This window comes from Telmatherina bonti, assembly GCF_933228915.1.
Source record: "Telmatherina bonti genome assembly, chromosome: 16".
Lineage (NCBI taxonomy): Eukaryota > Metazoa > Chordata > Actinopteri > Atheriniformes > Telmatherinidae > Telmatherina > Telmatherina bonti.
Window position 1 is genome coordinate 21,782,250 of NC_136614.1, and position 23,716 is coordinate 21,805,965.

Below are 23,716 nucleotides of genomic sequence, written 5' to 3' on the forward strand. Positions count from 1 at the left end.
ATAAATGTACAATTCATCTTTTCATCAAGGATATTCTGCAGTTCACAAAAGTATTTTTACAAATGGGAAAATTACAGTTTTAAGGTGAAGCTGACTATAAGGAAATCAATCTTGAAATGCATATTATGTGAGTCTTTCTCAGGCAATGGAAACAGTGAGTGACACCATGTATATTGTCAAAATGCAGTCTTTATTACTCTTAGTCTTTGCCTACAATATATCACATATGTTGTTGTACATAATTATACTGGAGTGGCTTTTTTTTTTTTTACATATAAGCTCATATATTTGTTATTTTTGTAATTACATGTACCAGTTACCCACATTTACACTGGTTACCTTGATGCTTGTCAGAAGCAAATTAAATGCATCGCTAACAAGCTGGAATCCTTTGAACATTTTATCAAACAACTATCACATAGCAAATGGCAATTATGGTCATGTGGTTTTGAGTTCAACCCGTTTGTAATAAATGCCACTGGGGTTGTGCGGTAGGCGCACATTTGAGCTGGAGTCAGCAGAGGGAGCTAAGTGTCTGCCTTTCATCTTGCTCAGCTTTTATGCTTGCATGAGTAGTTCATTGTGGGTTGTGCTTTGTTAGTGTTATCAGCAGTGGCTTTAGGCTTAAATTCAAAGAATAAATGTGCAAAGTGACTAAAAACAAGGGCAAGACGGAGCTGTTCTTATTGCACCGAGTGGGAGATCAGGTTTACTGAGGTATTACAAGTAATCAGGAGTGATGTCTTCCATTTTGATATGAATAAATTAATAAAGTAACCTAACAGCTCAAAAATTTGTAGTAGTTTGATTAAAAAAAAAAAACATTTCCAATATTCTACCTTTCTGCATACATGTGTATGAATAACAAATCTATGGGAACTTCATTATAAAACTGCATTTAATTATTATCGGTCCCAGCAGTTTTCAGGCTGGGCAGCTAAATGAGGTGTTTCATGGAGTAAAATGTTTGACAACTACTGACTTTAAGGATTTGAAGTTATAACTAAGTTTTTAGTTACAGAAGTTTTTTTTTTGAGCAGAAATGTGTAAAAACTTCACTAAACAGCAGCATTCTTATTCAGGTGAATTTACTGATGTTGATTAACTGAACTGACCTATTCATGAATAAAACCTGCCATCACATGTCCCTTAGACTACAAATGCTGCTATTTCTGGAATCAAATTATATGTTTTTTTTTCAATATGTTTTCTTCTGCCTCTTTTTCATTTTGTCCCTTTTTGTTTGGAGATGTGAGCAGTGAGTCCTTCCCTTCTCCTCATTACAACTACGGTTCTCTAATAATTAATGAAATACTGCAGCAGACAAACTCAATAGCAAAGACCTTTTCTCTTGCAACATCACAGAGAACTCCCAGAAGCTTATTAAAGCACCAGGAGCACTATAAAAACCTTTTTAACCTTGTTGCATTGTGGGGGTTTGTCTATGGTGCTCTTGTAGATATATATGTAAGGTTAAGTGTCAAAATGTGTATACCAGTATGTTGCTCAGTTCTTCTATGAGGTTACACTTGCTGTAATTCCACTATGGTTGAAACTATCACACAATGTTAGTCAAATTGGGTCTTTCTGGAGGGGGGGTTTATCAAAATCAATTCTGTGCCAAAAATGTGCAGTGAAGACAATACTAACACAGAAAACTAGTAAAATCTGTTCATTATGTGAAATTTTGTCATATTACATTACTCAGGCTGATTTTGCGTCCACACTGGTACATGGAAAGGTCGGAATGACAGAAATTTCCTGTTTTCAGTCCTTGGCTGCTCTGATTGTACACATGGTGTCTGTATGGTACTGCTGAAGATCTCATCTCATCCACAGTATCTCTCATATCCTGATGACCGGATACAGTTTGTAGGAGTCAAAGGAGAGTTTCATAAGTATGCTGTACATAGGTAGCTTTTTTTGAGTTGTTGGGCATTAAGTCATCTAAGCTAGAACTAAGTTGTTCCAGGGCTCCGCTTTGGAGCTGGAGGACCCGTTGTGTCCGCCAGGGGACACCTTGAGGGGGATAGCACCTCCTTGAGCTGTCATGTAGGCTGGTAGGGCTGAAATCTGAGGAGAAACAGAGGAATATGAGGAGTTTGGGGATTTTTAATGACCTAAGACATGCTTTGCAAGGTTGACCAGCATGATCATGAACTTTTGTTGCTCTTTCTGTTGGCTTGTTTTTCAGCAACTTTACACTAAATCACAACCATGAAGTAGCTTACCTGCGTGTGTGTGCTTTGGTGTGTGTACAAGCTATGATTTTCTGGCTCCGTCTTTATCTGGCGAGACTCATCTGTGCTGCTGGTGTTGGAGGAGGAGCGGGGAGTGTTGCTTGGTGTGACTGAAGCCCCTTCATTTCCTGGAGTCCCTGCAGAGTTCAGTTGAGCCAAAGTTAATGCACAAATTCTGAATGAATGTGAAATACACACTGATAAAACATACAAATACAACTTTCATGTGACGCAAAACTCCCCCACTGTTCTTATAAAATATTTAGACTGATCTTTAACACACCAGTTTGGGACTTGTTCAGGTTTTTTGGTTTGCGCTTGCGAGTTTGAATCCCTTCTTTTTTCATAGCCAGAGGTCGGGGGACCTGTTGAGATAGAAAAATGCTTCTTTCACAGCCTGGCATGAATACTGTAAAATCCATTGTCAACATCCAAAATAATAGAAAATGAAAAAATACTAAACATATAGTTTCCAATAAAGTACACAAAAACTTAATATGATAAAAATGTATTTCCTTAATTTCTTGTTGTTAATTCAGTGAATCTATGTGAAATATGAAGACTTCAAAGCTTTATACATTTATGAAGAATGCTTAATTATTTCTAAATGTAACCACACTTTTTTACTGTCCACATAACTTAATGATCTGAATTACTCCTTTTAACTTTTTTCAGTTCATTTTAGATATTTTTGAAAAGGTCAATTTTTTAAAAATTTTTTAAAAATTTTCTTTTTATCAATTTATTTGAAAGTTTTTTTTTTCTTCCACAGAAAACACCACTCCTGAACTTAGTGAAATGTTTGTGTGTAGGACAGCCATGTTGCCCTTTTCATAATAACATCACTATGTAACAAGTTTACAAGATATATGCCAAGTAGTGGATGTGTCCCGAATGCTTTATATTTAGAAGGTATTATCTAATATTAGTACAAATGAAGATGAGGATAATTGTAAATATAAATATGAATTGAAATTGGCTTCTTTTGCATGCAAATGGCCATGTGATGGACTGGTGAGCTGTCCAGGATGTCCCCCGCCTTTCACCCAAAGACGGCTGGGATAGGCTCCAGCTTCCCTGTGACCCTTCATCGGACTAAGTGGTTAGGATAATGAATGGATGAATGAATAAATGAATGAATGAATGAATGAATGAATGAATGTAAATGAACAGTTCCTGTCATAAAACAGAATTTCTTTATGATCAGATCCCATGACCTCTGAGTCACTGACACATAGCAGGTTGTTATTGTAATAATAATAAATGTTGTTTACGCTTTTGTTGTTTTCATATGTTACAAAAAGAACTTAACTTTTCATTAAATATGTACAATTTTACAATATTAATGATGATACTTTGGGTAAATGTACACTTTAGCCTCCCAACCACAAAAAGTAGGGGTATCTAATTAATATTTAGTTACATGAAAAACTGGCCTTGGTTTGCTATCTATTTATTTGTGAGGTTTAATGAAGAAAATCAAAGAATTAGCAATTTGTTACTTTTTGTGAATAAACAGTCACATGCTTATTATTTGTCTACTTTAAAACTCTTTAAAACCCACTCTTATTCTACTGTGTTATAAAAATGCCAACTATAGTTACTGTGAAATATCTTGAACCAGACCACTGTTTTTAATACATTATGAATACGAACACATTCATTTATTAATTATAATGATTGCAAGGATTTTGCCCGATCGAATCTGTGTTTTCTTCTTTCTTCCCCTTACCCCATGGAGTTTCATGTAGAGCCCGCATGCATTGCAGACGGGCTCTCCCTCTGCATTTCGTCGCCACAGGGTTGTAGTTGTGGTGTGACAGTTGGTGCAGGACAGGCCCACCCTCCTCGAAGCGGACTACAGCAGATAAAACATGTCAAAGGAAAGCAAAAAAGGGTTTTAATTTTCCTTTTTTTTTCTTTTATAAAGGATTTGAATTTATGTCTCTAAAATGAGAAAATGATGGAGAAGATTACATTTCTCTGTGATCTGCTGTCACCTACCAGCCGCCTTTGGGGTTTGATGAGAGGCCTGTTGATGCCATTCATCTTGTGGTAGAGGCCGCAGGCGTTACAAAGGTAGTGGCCAGTACCATCCCGCCTCCAGAGGGGGGTTGACATGGCCCCACAGTTCACACACTCTCTCCCCTCAGCAAAGTCATCAAATAAATCTGATAAGAGATGAGAATATAACGTAACCATTAGACATATTATGAGGTGAAATAAGTTCTTCATGGCTCTGGCTCAGACAACATATTGGAATAATCGTGTTGTTGTCCTCCTGCTGAGTTTAAGCCACAAAACATTTTTCCTCTCCAGATTCCTGCAGTTGAATCCTAAAACACATGTTAGCAATGCATTGGCATTCATGCACCAGCAGGAGACGCAGGCTGCAGCCATAAGGCCCCACACAACAGCAGGCTGGAATCCTTTCTTATCTCACAGCTCCCCTTCAGATAAAAGCTGGCTGGAAATAGAGATGGCATGAAGCTCCATCAAATTCAAATGTCGATCACAACTTTGTCTCACTTTCTTTCTCTCTCTCTCTCCCTCTCTCTTTTTCTAATCTCTCTCTCTCCTTCGGAGACCATGACATCTGATAAATGTAATCTTCATCCGCTTGTTTGCCATATAATGGAGTATCTCCCAAGAACCACTTAGCCATCCAGGATAGGAGACATCAATCTGTAGAGTGGATGTGACGCTTGGTTTTTCTCCCCTCTTAAAGGAGTCACACCACCACCAAAGGCTTCAGTAGATATCTGTAATGTGTGGCTAGACTGCAACCACTTTGTTGAGCTGCAGAAATCAGCAACACATAACCTGTAAAATCTCTTTTAAATGACATCATAATGAGCTTTTAATCATCATCGTGTATAATTACTCCTCTTCAGATAGTAAAAATCTGGCCCGTATCTGTTCTTCATCTTGCTGCACAGTGCATCTGGAGTCATGCATGTTGCAGGCCTCCTCAAGGTTGAGAGTCAGCAGGGCACGCTAACCTTGAGCCAGGCGGCAGTTGTAGCCAACACAACACAGCAAACAAGACATTACACAAAAGAAATTCTGCAGTGACCACCTCTATCCGAATGGAAGTTTATGTTTTTTCCTTCGTGTGTCAGTCTGTGTCTTTATCAGGCTGTAGCTCACAAGCATCCACATCAACACTTCAGAAGGCCAAAGGTGAAAATAGAAATAAAAAGGTCAACTCAAATCTGACATGTACAGACTACTGTCTGTGTCGGAGGTGGTGGGGGGTAAAGTTCCTCGTGTAAATTTAACCAAAATGACAAGTGCTGCATTTTCCCAATATTTCCTGTAATGAAGCATTACTTTACTAATACACCCAAAACACATTTTATTTTTATTTTGTTTGTCGTTATATCAAATATTGCATAAGTTAATTAGGACTCAAAGTTTTTTTGTACTTTAATTGAGAATTTTCCTTTAAGTTTTATTTTTACAGAAAAACCAAGACTGTTGTTTTAAAAAATGAAAATTATCTCCAGTTTAAACACTAAACAATTTTTATCTTAAGGGTGAAAAACAATTTTAATCTGCTTTGGAAACATCAAATGAAATATAGTAATTTTACTTTGTATTTCTTTGAAGATGTGCATTATAAATATACTCTCCATCTCTGTTCAGCCTATTTATTTATTCATTTATTTATTTATTTATTGGGGATATTTTAAAATAATAAAGAAAACTCAGTTGTTTACATTTTTAAATTATTTTTTACACTTTGCAAACACCCATTACAAACATCTACCTGTCAAGCAAGTTTTCTCCTCTCTCTCTCTCTCTCTCTCTCTCTCTCTCTCGCTTCTTTCTCTGTTTCTCTTTCTTTTTCTTTCCCTTCTTGTCTCTGTCTCTCTGGCTTACTTTATTACTCTCAGGGATATAGAATAGTATTAATGAGCTTTTGAAATTAAATTAAAAAATTCTTTATTAAGCCCAAACGGAAATTGCAAGAATTTGTGATCATAGTTGTCAATGAAAATATACTTAAGATAATATTCATAGGAGCAGCAATAATTTTGCATGTTTTCCAAGCCAATTAAATCTTTTCTAAGACTGATCATATTAAATGTAAATAAAAAATTTTAATCACATCCAGAATAGTTTTTTACAACAATCCTTTTTCCTGAAGGTATTTCTTCAAATTAATTAGCTCTTTTCTTGAAACACACACACAAAAATATTTTCAACAAATGTTTTTAACTTTCCTTGTTAAAATTAAGCTTATACAAAATATTTCATGTTTGGGACAATAAATTTAAACAGATTTAAATGTAGTTTTGACAAAATGTAGAGAACTTGTTGTTTTCCTAACTACAGAATAAATATTTCCACTGACTGAATGTCTCTTATTCAAAAGTTGAAATTGGATTTGTTTTGTTTTGATTGCAAAACAATGACACATGACAGAAAAACAATTGTAAATAAAAGGTGTGAGTGGACGAGATTAATCTTACAGATGAGTGTGACTGTAACGAGATGAGGTCAGATTGGATCAATGCTGTTATCTTTCACACTGTTGCACAGTTGATCTTTTTTCTTTCTACTTTGTGCGGCGGCTTTTAGAGGGAACTTTAAAAAGTCACAAGTCACTTCATTAATAACTAACAGACTGTGAAATAAATGATAGCTCAAAAGCGTGTAATCATTGGCTTGTTGTATTGTAGTGTAATCATTTGAGTAACTTATTTGTCTATTTTTATAATAGTGAAGTAAAATTATGCCCAGCAGCTATACAGCTAAACAGAATGACTTACTTCCCACAGCAGAAAGACATCATAAAAAGATTAGTAATGCAAAGTATATTGTTTATAACACGCAGCTATTACTAAAACTGACAACCCAATCAAAACAGCTGTGTTATGAAATCTCTGTCATACAGTTCAGAGTACATTTAAATCTGCAGCTAAAGGACAAAATCACTCCCAGTGGGGTCATTTCCCACTGATCACACTTTATTTTCACCAAGAGGCCGGTCAGATTTCTAAACATAAAAGTAATTTTAAACCAAAATATAAACCAAAATTTTACTCTGTCTTCATTAAATAAAATGTCTATTGCATTCTGTTAAAAGGCAATATCCGACAAAGCTTATAAAATGCAATCCTCACAAACTGTGCTTTCCATTCAGATCCAGTTAAACATAAGTTCCCATCACCCCGATGATGTTATAGTCGTCATATTTATTAGATTTATGTATAGGCCTAGGCTGTTAAACACCTGGGACCCTTCCAGTAAATTCACGTGTCCCGCATTAAATGTTAAATGCTTTTTTCCCTTTAAAAAAATTATGTGATCTTATTTTGATTTTGTAGAATTGATCTTATGTGGGAAATCGTTAGAAAAAACTTTTTTCCACGCCGACAGTCGGCTAAATAGCTCCTTCGTGATCATTCATTTCACTGAAATGATTAACATAAAAGACATTTATAATTATATAGTAAAACAGGTCAATATTATAGTAAATATATATACATATATTAGTTATTCCATGTGTTTAATTGAATAAGGGTAAAAGATCGCCAATGCGCCTATTAGGTTTTTTTTTTTTTTAGTTGGTGCGTTGTTGAAAACGCTCTGAAAAACATTTGAACTCAACATATGAAAAATTAACAAAAAATAAATAAATAAATAATAATAATAACAATAGCCTGAATTATTTATTTATTTATTTATTATTTCAAGGATAGACATTCAGCTTTGCAAAATGTAAGATAAAAATATTTCAAAATCAAAAATGAACATAATAATATTATCTTCAATGCAACTACATGAATAACAAATACAAATGAAATTTGGCTCACCTATGTTCGGGTGCCGCGTTGTGCCTCCAGCAGCGCCTGTTTGGAGACCGTGTAGAACCGGACTATCAAAGGGCGACGCCGGCCACGATCCGCCCACGTTGGGGCTCATGTAGGCCGAATAGGGACTGTGATAGGAGCCGCTGAGAGCCCTCGCTCCGTAGTGCTCCCTTCCGTTGGCGGAGATGTTTAGGGGACTGGTGTAAGAAACTGCCGTCTCCCGGGCCGTGGCCACCCCGGACGACATAGGCGGGCTGGTGGAGAAGGTGAACCGCGGAGACACCGGGGAGTGGTTGTATGACGGCACAGAGTCAGCGCCCGGCTGCGCCCAAGCAGAATGGCTCGATGCGGGGCTACTCTGCTGCGACGCACCGGGCGTCTGGAGGTAGGGCAGCGCAGGGATCATGGGGGTGACGACTCTGGTGGTGGGTACATAAACAGGAGAGGTGCCCGCAGAGGCGTTGTGGAGAAATCCTGCTTCATAGGAAGGGGGTCCGTGGTTGGTTGTCATAATGCCTTGGTACATATCCTCACCTTGAGATGGACATCCGTTCTGATAGAAAGGCTAAATGATAGTGATGCAGTTAAGCTGGAAAATCACTGCATGCCACAAGAAAGACATGTAGTTTACCAGCCAACACGCGCTGGTTCAAATCTGATCTCCTGATGAGTCGCAAAGCAATGGCAGCAATCGGAAAAATAAAAGAAGGGAGGTGAGGCTGAACGCGCAGAGACGATACAAGAGAAAACAGGAGTGAGACTATTCCTTGTAATCAAGATCCAGCTGTTATCTACTCTCTCTCTCCCTCCCTCCCTCTCTCCGTCTTGCTCTCTCACTCACTCAATCACACACGTGAACATTTTACAAACTTTTTGCTGAATAGTTTTCTATGTAAAAAAAAAAAAAAGCACTTTTAATCTATACTATTTTGAATTATTGTTTTATTCATTGGATTCTGTCGTTTTGCATAAATAGTATAATATTTAGTATAATATTTAGGCCCAAAATACGTAGACCCATCTATTCCGTCGATGCATAAAAAAGTTTCAGAAAGATTACTGATCTTCTCCAAAGAGTGTGCTTTGAGCAGCTGAGCAGCACTTGCTGCCTGCCTGTAACACTAAAATCCCTATTTGCAAATAATCAGCATCTGAATAGAAAGTATTTTATATATAAATGAGGAAAGGAGTCTTTTTCAACTTTCATAGGTTTCCTTTTATCAGTAGCGAAATTTAAAATGACTCTTTGTCAATTATTATTATTATTATTATTATTATTATTATTATTATTATTATTATTATTATTATTATTATTATTTATATTATATTAAGAAGAAGAAGAACTTATATCCACTTGTAAGTGAGGAGGATTAGACGCAGATGTGTTAATTACACTGTTTATTAGGCTGTACCTACTATAGTAACCACCTATATACCTATATAGAAGCTCTAGCTGGGCCTTTTTGCTCTCTCTCTCTCTCTCTCTCTCTCTATGTGTGTGTGTGTGTGTGTGTGTATCTCTGTGCACAATGAGGAATTATTCTGCTGCAGTCGGAAGTATCCGGCGGCTGTCGTCCTCGTGAGGACAGATTTATACCTGTCATCAACACCAGCAAACGTAAACACACAAGCCCATTTCATTGTGCGCCTACTTCCCACTGACGGACGATCAGTGAATTATGCAGCTCTTACACCAACCAATAAAATTCGCAGGGGCCTTTAGCAGTGTGTGTATGTGAGTGTTAATGTCAGACTGATGGCGGTAAAATAAAAGGTCCTATACTATCAGGAAAAAAACAATTCCCAGCAGAATTATGTCTGAATTACAGATAACTGCTGTTTTTTTGTTTTTGTATTTTAAGGATGCTATTATTACTTGCAAGTGCATTAATTTATCCTCTGTTGAACTAATGTTGATGTTTCAGGTTGATCTTGCTGATGTTGCTATGTGTGGTTTTCCCTGGACAACAATTAAAATCTGACATGTAAAGCTGTGCAAATGGTAATAAAATATGTGTGTGTATATATATATATATATATATATATATATATATATATATATATATATATATATATATATATATATATATATATATATATATCACTGTAATTACTGCACTATCTATCCATCTATCTATCTATCTATCTATCTATCTATCTATCTATCTATCTATCTATCTATCTATCTATCTATCTATCTATCTATCTATCTAAACTGTAGTATTAAACTGCTAATTCTCTTCCCTGTCCCTCTCCAGTAGGGGAAAAGACAAACAGGGCAATAATGCCTCAGTGGAAATGGTGAACTGCCATCAATGTGTAACTGGCTGATAACACAACCACCAATTGCAGGTTAATAATATCAAGGTGGGGCTTTTTAGTCTGAGAAGGGATAAAGTGGCATCAGTCACAAATGATTCATGTTTTTATGGCTCCTGTCCAATAAACTCACTCACTGATTTTTGTTGATGTTAAAGAAAAGAAATGAAGATTTTTTTTTTTTTGAGCTGACTGGTGCAACACGCTGTCTATCCTGTAAATTTTAGGGTGAAAAGTTTCCTAAAACATCACAAAATCAAGCAGGGTTTGTCCTCTGTTCCGCTGCTGTCTATAGTGTGTGTTTAGATATGTGTTTTAGCACATGCCAGGCTGTAGCACCGTCAGTGACAGAGGCCAGAACACATGTAAACTCTGTGCATGTTTGCAGTGATGATTTGGTGGAACTGTGCAACCTTGGTGTGTGTTTGCTGTCAGTGTGAATGAATGAGGAGGTGTTGGATGAGGGACTCGATAGAGATGCTGGTATGCTGCATACTTTTGCTAAGGAAAGTGTGTGTGCCTGTGCTTGTCTGTGCGTCTGATCCAGGCACCAGGAAAACTGTCCCCATCTTGGCTGGGGCAGAGGCTCAATCATTTGGGGTCGGTGACTTACTTTGGCCCTCCTTCCTCACATACACAAACACACACAAACGCTTGTAGACTCCTGGCTCCAGGAAGAACACTTCAAATAAGAAGCAGGAAAACCCAGAAAGAGTAACGATATGAGGCTAGTGAAACACACAAACACACATAGTTGTCACTCAGCTGTACTCCGGGGGTTTCCTCATTGGCAGTTTACTCTGCAAAGTAAGCAGAAAACCACTTCTTTTAGGCTAAAGGCCTTTCATCTCCTCATCTTCTGTTCCTGCTGATGTCACCTATTTGTCTTGTTTTATCTGATCAGATTGATGTTCACTCATGTGATAATGATAACGTCAGAACAGTGAAAATCAATACTGACTTAAATGGGATCATAAAGACTTAAAGATTTATCTGACCAGTTTCAAAATGTTGCATTTGTTCAATTATAATTGTATCCAGATTAACATTGATTTCAGAGCCGGTATAAATTAAATGTAATCTATATTGGATTATTTTCCACTAAGAAAGACAAATACATTTATGGATTTATGATATTTTAACTCATGGTTTTCCCTCTAAATAATCCCAATGTGGGTTGCCTGACTGCTGTTTTCAAGCCACATTGATTCTAAAACTTCTTTCAGCTTTTAAGACCAAGTCTTTTTTCTTTCTTTTGTTTTATATCATTTTCCTGATCTCATTTTCACACAGAGAAATGAAAAGTTAATTATTCGTGAATCTTTGTTCATTTTTTGTTGTCATGCATTCCAGTCTCCTACATAATAATACAGTGAGTCCAAGTGCTGATGTTAATATTAGATATGTACTTTTGTAGGTTCACGTTGTGCAAAATGTAAATAATATCAGAACACAGTCAGCTGAAAATTAGATTAAATTAAATGAAAGGAAATTTAGAATACTTTATTTACTCCATGGGAAATTAAGATCATTTTGAAAACAAATGATTCAGAAATATGTATTTTTATTTGTACGCATAATGTGAAATAAATTTAAAAAGAAAGAAAATCTAGAGAAATGCTTGTTCACAAGAGATAAAACATGTTTGTGATATTTGGCCTTATAGGCTTTTTGGAAGCCATTGCCATTTGTCTTAGTTGTTTTGGTGCATTTCTCACAAAAGAATTAACATTGTGGACAACCTGTAAAATCATGTAACTTGGTATTAATGGATATTTAATTACTCAGAGGCAAGTTTTTATGTCAATGAAACTTTCAGAGGCATCTAAATGTAAAGGTCATGTCACCACAGAGTACTAACAGTGTTTAAATGGCTTAGTCATGTTTTTATTGTGACAGTTTGATCTGTGATTTCTTTGTGTTATTGAATACAAAACAGTCAGATCTTGGAGACATGACCTGAAAACGCCCGAGACAGCACCACACACTGGATGTACAGCCATTTGAAAACTCTGTTTTTAGCAAAGTAATTGAATAAATGACACAGAATAAACTTGATTTACATTTCACTTCAAACACACTTTGCCATTTTATAGTAATTTGATCACAACATGATGCAAAACAAAAAAATACATAAAGTATCAACTGTTTACTTGTGCTTAACTGTAAACGACCAACTGGTGTATCAGTACATGCGTTGAATGTACCGTATTGAACATAATTAAACACTTCTGTATGATGTCAATGTATATATGAAAAAAAACAAAAAAAAAAAAACCCTCCTCCCTCACCCACCCCTCCCAATCCCTGCTCATCTCTCAAGCTCGGGTTCTCTACCAGAGTCCTGGGAGCTTGAGGGTCCTACACAGTATCTTAGCTGTTCCTAGGAATGCGCTTTTCTGGACGGAAATCTCTGATGTTTCAACAGGTATCTGTTGGAGCTATTTCTCCAGTGTGGGGGACACGGCCCCCACACTATATATATATATATATATATATATATATATATATATATATATATATATATATATATATATATATGTATGTATATATATATATATATATATATATATATATATATATATATATATATATATATATATATATATATATATATATATATATATATATATATATATATATATATATATGTATATATATATATATACATGTATATATATATATATATGTATATATATATATATATATATATATATATATATATATATATATATATATATATATATATATATATATATATATATATATATATATATATATATATATATATATATGTATATATATATATATATATATATATATATATATATATATATATACATATATATATATATATATATATATATATATATATATATATATATATATATATATATATATATATATATATATATATATATATATATATATATATATACACATACATGTATATGTGTGTATATACATGATCACCTGTCTGTCACATACATCTACACAGCATCTGATATCATCCCTTGTCATGGGGCGAAGAAATAATCTTCTTGAAAGGTGAATCCAGACTCTGCGGGACATTTTAAAAACTAGTTTAAATCTTTTGTATTGAGGTAAGCAATAAAATTACAACTATCAGCTTTATGAGGATTGACTATTTTGCAGTTCTAAGTTTAGATCATTTTGACTGACATGACCAAAGTAAATTACATAAAAATTAAAACACAGAGAAATTGTGCAAGTTGCTACAAGTCCAAAAGCATTTTCAATTTGATCAATGCAATGAAAAAATGTGTCTTTGATGTGCTGAAAGAACTAATTCTTGTAGAGTTTGAACTAATGCTTATGAAAATGTTAATTCAGTTGTGAGAAAACTGTAAAAACAGCCACATTGCAGCATGTAGTGAAACTTGTTTCAGAATGTAAGTTGAGTCGAGACGAAGGGGAACGCTGTTCTGGGGTTGACACCTATACAACTAGAAAAAAAAAAAACAGAATTAGTAACAGTGTGTGGATGCATTTGTACACATTAAATAGATAACTTTCTTATCTGTGAAAGTATATTAATGCTATAAAAATATACACAGCCATCCAGATCATGTTTTTCAGGGAAGGCCTTGCTTATTTCAGTCAGTTTTATTTAGTCTGCGTATAATGGCATGGGCTAGATGTGTCAATTTCAACACGTCTTTTATTATCACTTTGGGATTTTAGAATAAATAAAGTCTTTAAAGTATGTGCAAAAACAGAATTCAAAATATATTATGTTTATATTTACATGTTGCACTTTATTGTGTGTTGGAGGTGGAAGATACAGTTCTTAAGGATCTGATGGTTTCTGTGTGTTTGTGCAGGTAAGGTCAGAAAGCTACACATACACAAGTCTTCTCAGCAAGTCACCTGGGCATCTGTGCCCCCCCCCCCCCCCCCCCCCCCCCCCCACCTTCTCTCTCGCTCTCTTTTTCTCTTTCTCTCTCTCTCTCTCACACACACACACACACACACACACATCATAGACCAGGAGTGTGTTTTTGCATAAATTATTAACTCCCCAGTTGCAGGTTCTCATATGTGACGAGCTGAAGGACTGTTTTGGACTCTTGATTCTCACTGTCTGAAGAGCAGCGCAAACACATCACACAACACTCAATTACAAATGATAAGAATTTAAATGATCAAAACTTCTTTCTCTCCAATGTCTTTGATGTGTTTATGTTTCTATAACAGAAATAAAAAAGATTCAGTAGTTATCTTAATAAGTGACTTGTATTAGCTGAAACTTCGTCATATGAAACATACATCACTGAACAACCATACTGGCCAGGTTTGTGCCCGACAGTCTTCTCTTATCCATCGAAAACTTCACACCGGGGTGCCCCTGTGAGAATGAAAGTGTGCTCAAGTGCGAGCAGTTCTAAGTGTATTTTTAGCTGTGAGGACCAAGGGATCCCAGGACCTCTCCCTGTGATAAGCAGTTGGCCAAAGTCCGCTGGCTAGCGAAGGCCTAAAGAGCAAATAGGGAACACACACACACTTTCAGAGCTTGTGTTTAATATGCACATACATGGGGCTTAGTCGCAGTTTGATGTGGCAGGCGGAGGGAAGGCTGTTTGTTTGTTCCTGAAGGGCAAATTAGGGGTAAGATCCAGGTTAGGTAAAGGTGAGGTGACATCATCAAAACAATGGATTCTAGAGGTGATGAAGGGTTCAGAGTTCAAGCAAAGGTGGTTGTTGAAGAGTCAGGTGGCTGAATTGGTGTGAAATGATGCTGGAGGGAATGGCAGAAGAAATATTAACAAGAGTATGAAGTTAAGTGAGAATAATGTCTGTCGAAGGCAGTCTGTCCTCTCATAACTGTATGAAAACATAATGAGGAAGCAGAAAGAGAAAAAGTGCTTTAATTCATGACCTGTAACAGCACAAAAGCCTGATAGAAGGGATATTTCTGTTTCAATAAAGAGAGGAGGAGTAGCATAGAAGAGAGGTTTAATAAATGGATGAAATGTAAATAAAGGAATTTGAAGTTGACCAAGAGAAAGAGAGCGCCAGGATGAGAAGGATGACGCTGGTAGACAGGAGGAGCAGTGGAAAACAAAAGAGGCTCCACATTCTACTTTGTCTTATCTGTCTGAAGGTCTTATCCACCACTGGCTTTGTTAGTGTAACCCCATTCACTCCCTCCCTACTGGCCACTCTCCTTCCACCTCATCCCTCCATCTCCAGCCCCCCTCCCCCTACCAGCCCTCTGTTGCTGCTAGCCATGGACCCCGTTATCAGGCCTAAGGCTGACGTCAGGGGGGCCCGCTGATGCTTGGGGGGCCGGAGACAGAGGCTGATAGCGCCGCGGAGGCTGCCTCCATATAGGCTGTGGGAACCACAGACCCAGCCCAACTCGACCCAGTGGCCCCGCACGTCCACCACAAGAACACACAGAAGGAAGGATGCTTGGTTAATTCATGAAAGTACACCTTTGTCTTTGTAAAGGCGTCCATGAAGTGCAAATTGCATCTAAATCAATAATGATCAGGGCAAAGATTCCCTGATCCGAAAAAAAGTGCTGAAAGAATACTGGAAACAATAAATTTCAGATAAGACCACAGCTGAACATACGTCACAAGACTTCAGAAACTGCAAACATCTGTAACATTATTGCACTTTGCCTCCGGAACTATGCTGTAGTTTGTCATTTATTTCCCATTTTATTTTACTTTATTTTATTTTATTTTATTTTATTTTATTTTATTTATGCAGCAATTTAGAAATTTACTGAATCCATGATTCATATTGTCAAACTAAATCTGAGAAAAAAAAAAGTAGATCGAACTACACTTTATATTGTTTGGACATTAATAAACTTTTATTTTAGTTAATGATAAGGCTAGTAGGCCTTTCTCTGCCAGTTATCACCATATATATTGATAAAATCAGTGTCGCTGCACTGCATGCAAATAAATACATCAAGAAACAAATTTCTTCAGATCGGGTTAATGAGGTTACTTAGCTCCAAGAGTTGCAAAGACTGTTGTCATGCCAGAATTTTCCAGAGGTGTGTGTGTGCATTTGAGGAAAAAGCAGACACTGAGGGAATGTGTGTATTGGTTGGTGCAGGTCAACAGGTGCAAGATGTGATGTGAGGGGAGTGAGTCCAGCATGGATGGCTGCAGCAGACGAAGTTTCACATCATTAGTTGCAGGTGCAGCACTCCCAAAACATGCACATACTCACACACAGGCGTGCACATATCTTATGTCATCTAAACCTTGCTCATTTTTATCTCTACGCATCGATATTCACACCAAAACTGCTAAATGCATCTATTTCACACTACTTCATATATGTTTGGCTAATTTACAGTCACAGGAGTGAGTTGAACCATCAATCTGTCGTTTGCGCACACAGACAGATTTTTCCACATTTTCCTATACGTGTCACAGATGTTTTCGGAGATGGATCTGTCGGATGGGGAGTGGAGACACACTTATCAGTGTGTTGTCCTCGATAAGGCGGTGAAGATTTGTAACGTTGCAGTCGGTCGGTCCTGGATTTGTGCATGTATGTGTGTGTGTGTGTGTGTCTGTCTCTTTATTTGACCCCTTCCCTGTCAAGCAAGTAGGAGGAAGAAATGAGCGGCCTTGACAGAATGAGGGGAGGGGTGAGATGTTAAATAAGAATCTGTGAAAGAAGGAAACCTTTATTTCTGAGTTGCTTATTTCTTCTTCTCCACCTTATACTGTCATGTTCTCCGAGTCAGAATCGTACTCCTTAAATCTTACCCTTACAGTCTTAAGTGTATCTAAGTAAGAGGCAGGGGGTGAAAGGTAAATGGCCGGGTAAAAGGAAGAAACGCCGAGTTAAGCTAAGGTGGATTCTTATAGTTAACAGTTTTCTAGAGAGAAACATATAGCTTAATGGTGGCATCGATGACTGTATGGCTCCGGTTTACAGCTAAGACTGTGAATGCTGTGTGGATTCATCATAAAGAAAGTTTTCTTATCATCAACATCTGCATTAAAAGTTGCCTGTGGAGACATTTTCAGTGACTGCCTGAATTCAGATATGTAGATCAGATGTGATTCATTTTGGAACTTGAGTGACACTGAATAAAGTCTCCAAATTTTAAGTGATTGAATATGTTTTCTTCTTGATTCTTTCATTTTCTTCTTTCTTTCATCCACGATAGCTGTGGACTCAGAACTGACTGGCACTCTGGGCCTTTCAGAGTGCTGTAAAATCACTTATGTATTCCAATGATCATTTAGATATAATTTTTTTGCTGGGGAAAAAAAACATTGGGTCCTCAAATCCATGTTTTTTCACTTGTTACTTTAACATAATACCATAGTGTCCACACGGGTTAAATCCAAATGTCAGAGACTGTGAGATTAACCAAGGTGTCTGATTCCTGGAGGATCTATTCCAAACATACTGATGAGACACAGTTTAGGAGACTTCTACACTACCTTGATTAAATGGCTTGCTTAAATATTGTGGAATATGAATGATCATGCAGCTTGAAGTTAGAATTGTACAGTAAATTATTGTTTAATTTCAAAAGATCCTTCAAGTATCAAACAAACTATGCATTTTAAATGCTAACCACTACGCCACCCTGCTGTCTTCAATGGCCTCTGTGGGTTTGCAGGGTGACGCCACCTTCTAGATGCGGCCTCACAACAAGAAAGTAGCTGATTTGAGTCTCAGCTGAGGGGGGATGTTTGAACAGAGTTTGCATGTTGTCCCTGTATATGCGTGGGCTCTCTCTGAGTGATCTGGCTTCCTCCCCCCACAAGACATGCGTGTTAGTTACATTACTATGGTTAATTGTTCATATATCACATGTAAGATGCTGGGTAAAAGCATCTGCCAAATGACAATAAATAGGATAGAATAGAACTGTTTACATCCTCCAACACACCTGCAGACACCTTTTCTATCTGTTGTGAGTCTTTCTCTCTATTGTAGATTAACACATTTGAATTTGCTGCTTGTAATTTTAACTGGAAACATATCGCTTAGCTGTGTTGTATGTGATATCTAGAAAACAGAAAATGCGACTCCAAAGTTGCAACGTTTAAGTAGAAGTTTGTTCATGACACGCATCCAAAGCAGCGCTTGCTCACCCAGATGTTGCTTTTTCCACCTGAGATGTTGCAGTGGGATCACAGGTAATGTTTCTTGCCACCCTGTTCAAACATCAGCTGCAAAGAAGGGAAGAGGATAACAGCGCAACCTTCCTGCAGCCTCTTTGCAGTCATGTTGACATTTTGTTATGATGTTCAGATCCATAGATTTTCTTTATCTTCTATATTCAAACGGTGCAAAGTGCAACCTGGAGGCACTTTAAATAACAAATTCTCTTCTTTGACATCACTTTATTTCATGTGAGAGATCGGTTTTCTGTAAGAATCCATCGCTGATGAGCATAGCTCCACAAGAAATAGACTATCTTCATAAAGTAAAGAGATGGATGCTAAAACTTTTGCATAGGAGTATATGTTGATTGAAAAAGAAAAGAAAAAATTATTTCACTATAGTATAACTGGTGCACTGCAGCAAAGATTTGTCATATGAATATGGTTACAGTCTTGTGATAATTTCTGCATATTTGGATTGACAGTATGTTAAAGCTTGAAAGAAGAAGAGTTTTTTTTCCACTTCAGCTTCAGTGAGACTTCCCACTCTCTTGTTTTGGCTTCAGGAAAAGTATCTTTAAATGTCAGTGGAAAGTTTAGTCAAGGTTTATGAATCAAGCATCGACATGTGTGACAAGATGCGCTCTGACTCTGCCGTCTGACTCAGTCACCCCACCTCTGCCCTCTGAGGCACATGATAAGTTCAGGGCTCATTAGCCTTTTTAACTGATCCAGTACAGTTGCAGTGGACCGGCCTGTGGTTTGGCTGCACGCCATGCTTAAGTGAATCAACCCAGTGGAAACACTGGACATGCTGACCAACAGATCTAATGACTAAACCAGATGATAAAATGATTCTATTAGACTATTTCTTTGCTGGATTTCAGTGTGTCATTTGAAGGATATTTATTCAGTTTTCACTTCAAAGAATGAAGTTGAAAATTTTTCCTTTAAACTTTCATTTTTTAAAATTGTTACAAAGACTTTTTCTAAACAAATGTACCTTGTTCACATGACAACCTGTCTGTTTACTGTTAAACCACCTAAAAGACTTATTTCTCAGCTGTTCAAAATAGAGTGTATTAATTTCTTGATTTAAAAAAACCTTTAAACCTTTGGCTTTTTAAGTGAGTGTGGTCTCTGTGAAAGAGTAACATGACTATAAATCCCTTTTCCAGCTAATATGGGGGAAATGAACTATTACTTATGAGGATGTTGTCAAACAGCTTTTACTTGTTTTTTCTTTTGGTGTGTTCGCAGACGTGCGTGGGTGAAGTACATTGTACATATGTATGTATGTGTGTGAGTGTGTGCGCGCCGTGGTGTCTATAGCTCGTGGAGAATCCATCAAAGCTTATCATTATAAGTAAACATGACAGAGTGGACAAAATGTCTTGTGCGCCGCCAGACCTGCTATCTGACCACAAGCCATATCTGTGATGATGGACTGATGTGGCGCTGGCCTGGACTTACCACAGTCTGAGCGTGAGAGTGGGAGTGCATGTTTGAGCACACACAGCCACATAAACACACTTGAGAGCGCACTTCAAAAGGTGCACGCATATAGAATCTTAGACGCAGTAAGCACATGCTTATGGTACCTTATATCTTTTACGTCTTGCAGGAATATTGCTCTTACAATAAATGAAAAGTTGACTTATTGCTCAGTCACAAATGGGCAGATGCCACTATAAGTCATATTGGAATTTTTTACTGTTGTGTCTTAGCTAGCGTTGAATAGGGTTCATAGTTTTAGCCACTAGTTAGGCACAGGCTTTCCTTTTTTCCTTTTCCTTTTTTTTTTTTTTTTTTTAACAAAAAGTCATCATTACTGTACAAGACAAGCCTCTTTTTTATGGCAGATGAGATCAGAGGAGAGTTAAGGAGTGCTGAGGGAGATTTATTAGTAATGTGAAGTCACAGTTCATGATCTGTATGGTTTTGTCTAAGTGTTGGCATGAGCTGTAGTGTGTCAGAAAAGTTACATAAAAGCACAGTTTAGAAAATAAATACACATCCATATAGATTTTTTTTTTTTATGCATTTGACCAATGTGAAGTTTCTTGCATATGTGTGCAAGTGTTGAGGTCAGCCTGTGTGTTTCTCCACTTGTTACAACACCACTGATAAGGAAGGTAAACAAGCATGGACTGTTTGCTCCCCTACACCAGTCACATGATCCAAAAAAAAAAAAAAAAATCATGATAGGGTGTGTATGTTTTTGTAATGGTATTATTCTGCTTTTTGCCCATCTTTTCCTCAAGTTTCAAACCCGGTCTGCTCCTTCCTCAGGGTGTGGCCCCTTCTCTGTCTGGATAGTTAGCTTTAAGAACTAAAACTCCAACGATGATAACCTCTCCCCTCCTGTCCAGTTCTTGGGTCAAAGGTCATGGCTGCAGTGCCTCAGCTGACTTGGCAGATTGACAGTAGGTGTAGTGGCACTGAATGATAGACGGTATATAGCTGTTTCAAGCCATATCTTCATCACTTTCATTCTTCTTTGTGTATATGTATGCAGAAAGAGTGTGTATGCTGAGGATTATTAACCTCAAAGAAACCAAGACGGTGGTCTTTGAGTCACCCTGGACTGTCTTAGACCACCAAGAGTGCGGTGAATGCCTTTATTGCAACAAAACAATGAACGCTAATGCATTATTTAGAAATATTTAAAGAATTTACTGATATTGGCCCCAATAAAGTCAAACACAGATCTTTGACTTCAAATTACTTGAAGACATGTCAGTTCATGTATGATCTCCTGCAGAGAATAAGTAGCAGAATGTCTTGAATAATTTTTCACACTGTTCCTAACATCAGACATGCAAGTTAGGAATAAACAAATTGAATGGTATTGAAATGTTAAACTCTATTAATGTCTCAACTGTCAGTGTGATCATAGTGGCTGTAACTATATTTAACTTTTATATGCTGTTTAGTAAAGTAAATTACCTTACTTGTTTAAATCTATCACTGTGCTTTTTAAGTGTTTCATGGAGAATATGTGCTTATTCTATAAATCTTTTCTGCTAACAGCTGTTTGATGATTAGTGTAGTAAACAAGTATGTTTTCTAAAAATCTTGAACGACTCCCTAAAACATAGAGAATGTCCTCATTTTTTAAGTCTATCATTGTTGAATTGTTGGTAACATCTGTCAAGCAGCAGCAAGTTTTGTAAGTTAGGTATATAAAGTTAAGCGTATAATATAAACATAAAAAAGGCAAATAGACTAAACATAAGTTTAAATGAAAAACCACTTAGGGAAAAGTCATCTTATTTGCCTTATTTTGAGCATTTTAGGGTGAATAAAGTATCAGTCACTTCAAATGAATTCAATCTTTGGGTCAACCACCTCAGTGGGAAGCTTACATGTGTCAGTGGTTAGCTCTGAGGCCTTCAGTTCTGACAGGGTTTTATTTAAACTGTTTCTTATCTTCATGACGAACTCTGTTTTAAAGATTTTTTGTCCTAATTGGTTTATTGTCCAACACTGTGTCAGCATTCTTACTCTTTCCTGTAAACTTACAGATAAAACTCACTTTTCTTTAAAATATAGCTTCACTTCTCTTTCCCGTTTTGGCTCATTAAAATGAATTATGACCCCATATGCTCTATTAATTATCATTTGTGTGACATATCTTATTTCAGTGTTTAGGTTTTGCTGCTTCTTGCTGCCACGGTGTACTTGAAGTTATCAGTGGTCGTAGTCTAAGCTAGAAGTGTGACGTCTGAACGAAATGATTTTAAATCAATCCAAGGCCTGAACTGGGTCAGACCTTTCTGACAACATCAGTTTAAGTAGATAGAAGTAAGATTTCTTTTTTATTTGCAGCAAAGTACCAAAACAAGGCAGTCACTGAACAAAACAATAAAGTATTTTAGTCTTTGCTGTTGTTTTAATCTACAACTCTGGCTCCATAAACAAGTGAATGTGATAATGACAAACAAATTTTTGTTCATTTGTTTGTTTTTTTTTGTCCAGTAGATTCATGTTTGCTGTACATATTCTGCAAGACATGAAGACAATAGAAAATACATGGTGGACAGATTTAGGCTTATATTATAGCTCCATCTGATGAGCACATCTTGAAAACATTATCCAGTCAGAGTCAAATGTTTATTGGAATTCATTCTTGCCTTTTTTTTTGTGCTCAAAAGTCTATGACAGCGTGCATCTCTGGCACAGCATGGTTTCTGTCCTTTCTCGTCATCTGTTCAAAGCCATTCTTGTGCTTGCAGGAGAGGAATGAAACAAATATAGAGCAAAGTTGCAGTAAAAGTTGAGAGAAAGGGAAAAAAAGAAAGACCATGAAATTAAAAGACAACATTTACAAATAACAAGTAAGTTGAAAGCCACATTTTTGAGCTGCCCTATTTCTGAGTCACATGGAGATTTTGATGGTTTTGAAAGGGGACGATGATACCCAGAGCCATACAGTCCCCTGCCAACACAAATCCTGCTTCTACCCCCCCCCCCCCCCACACACACACACACACACACACATACACACACACACACACACACACACACAATCCTTTGCTCTTAGCAGGGTAAGGAGAGGAGGGGGCAGAGGGAGCTGACAAGAGTCTGACCAGGCCGGAGGAGGGACACACCGGCGCCATGGCGATCCCTAAGACAACTTATCTCCCATTCTCACAATGATAATGGCTGTCAAAATAACTGCCAAGATACACAGCCAGCCAGGAACTGGTTAACTTTTAGGCCATCCAATCAGAGGGCCATTTGCCAGGGTCTCTGTCTTTTCACAACTTAGTCGGGTTTCTACCATCTCACAGCACGCTTTAAATTCTGTAAGTTAATTTAGTTGAATTTACTGAGATGAGTGCCAGACAAAACACCAGATTAGATTAAATTAAAGTAAAATATGTGTCTATGCAAACCTTACATAAAATCATAGAAGGTTGCATTTAATGGGGATGCTTCTGCTCATTCAATAGACATTGTTTTGGTAAAATCTGAAGTTATGTTTGACCTGAAATAAAGAAAAATGATAATCCCCCCCCGCCCCCCCAAGTGTAAATGATAGTAAATCATTAAAACTGTTACATTGACTGTTCTTCATAGATTCCGTCCGCCTCATTGTTAGACTATTTGTTGCTAAATATTGCCACCTGGTGGTCAAAGTTGGCAAACTGTCTTGGAGGTGTTGAATCGACAACATGGACTGCATATAGGTCGACAGCCAAGTTTC

General features: G+C 37.0%; 1 protein-coding gene across 1 annotated transcript; it reads right to left on the reverse strand.

Annotated features, from left to right (window-relative positions):
• Positions 1 to 1,947: 1,947 nt before the first annotated feature.
• On the reverse strand, positions 1,948 to 8,588 carry gata4 (GATA binding protein 4; the record flags this gene model as incomplete). The annotated part of the gene is made up of 6 exons (XM_079255994.1): positions 1,948 to 2,073; positions 2,232 to 2,377; positions 2,524 to 2,605; positions 3,973 to 4,098; positions 4,245 to 4,411; positions 8,066 to 8,588. 6 exons carry the CDS (start codon positions 8,586 to 8,588, stop codon positions 1,948 to 1,950), a joined length of 1,170 nt encoding a protein of 389 aa, XP_079112120.1.
• Between the last annotated feature and the right edge of the window lie 15,128 nt (positions 8,589 to 23,716).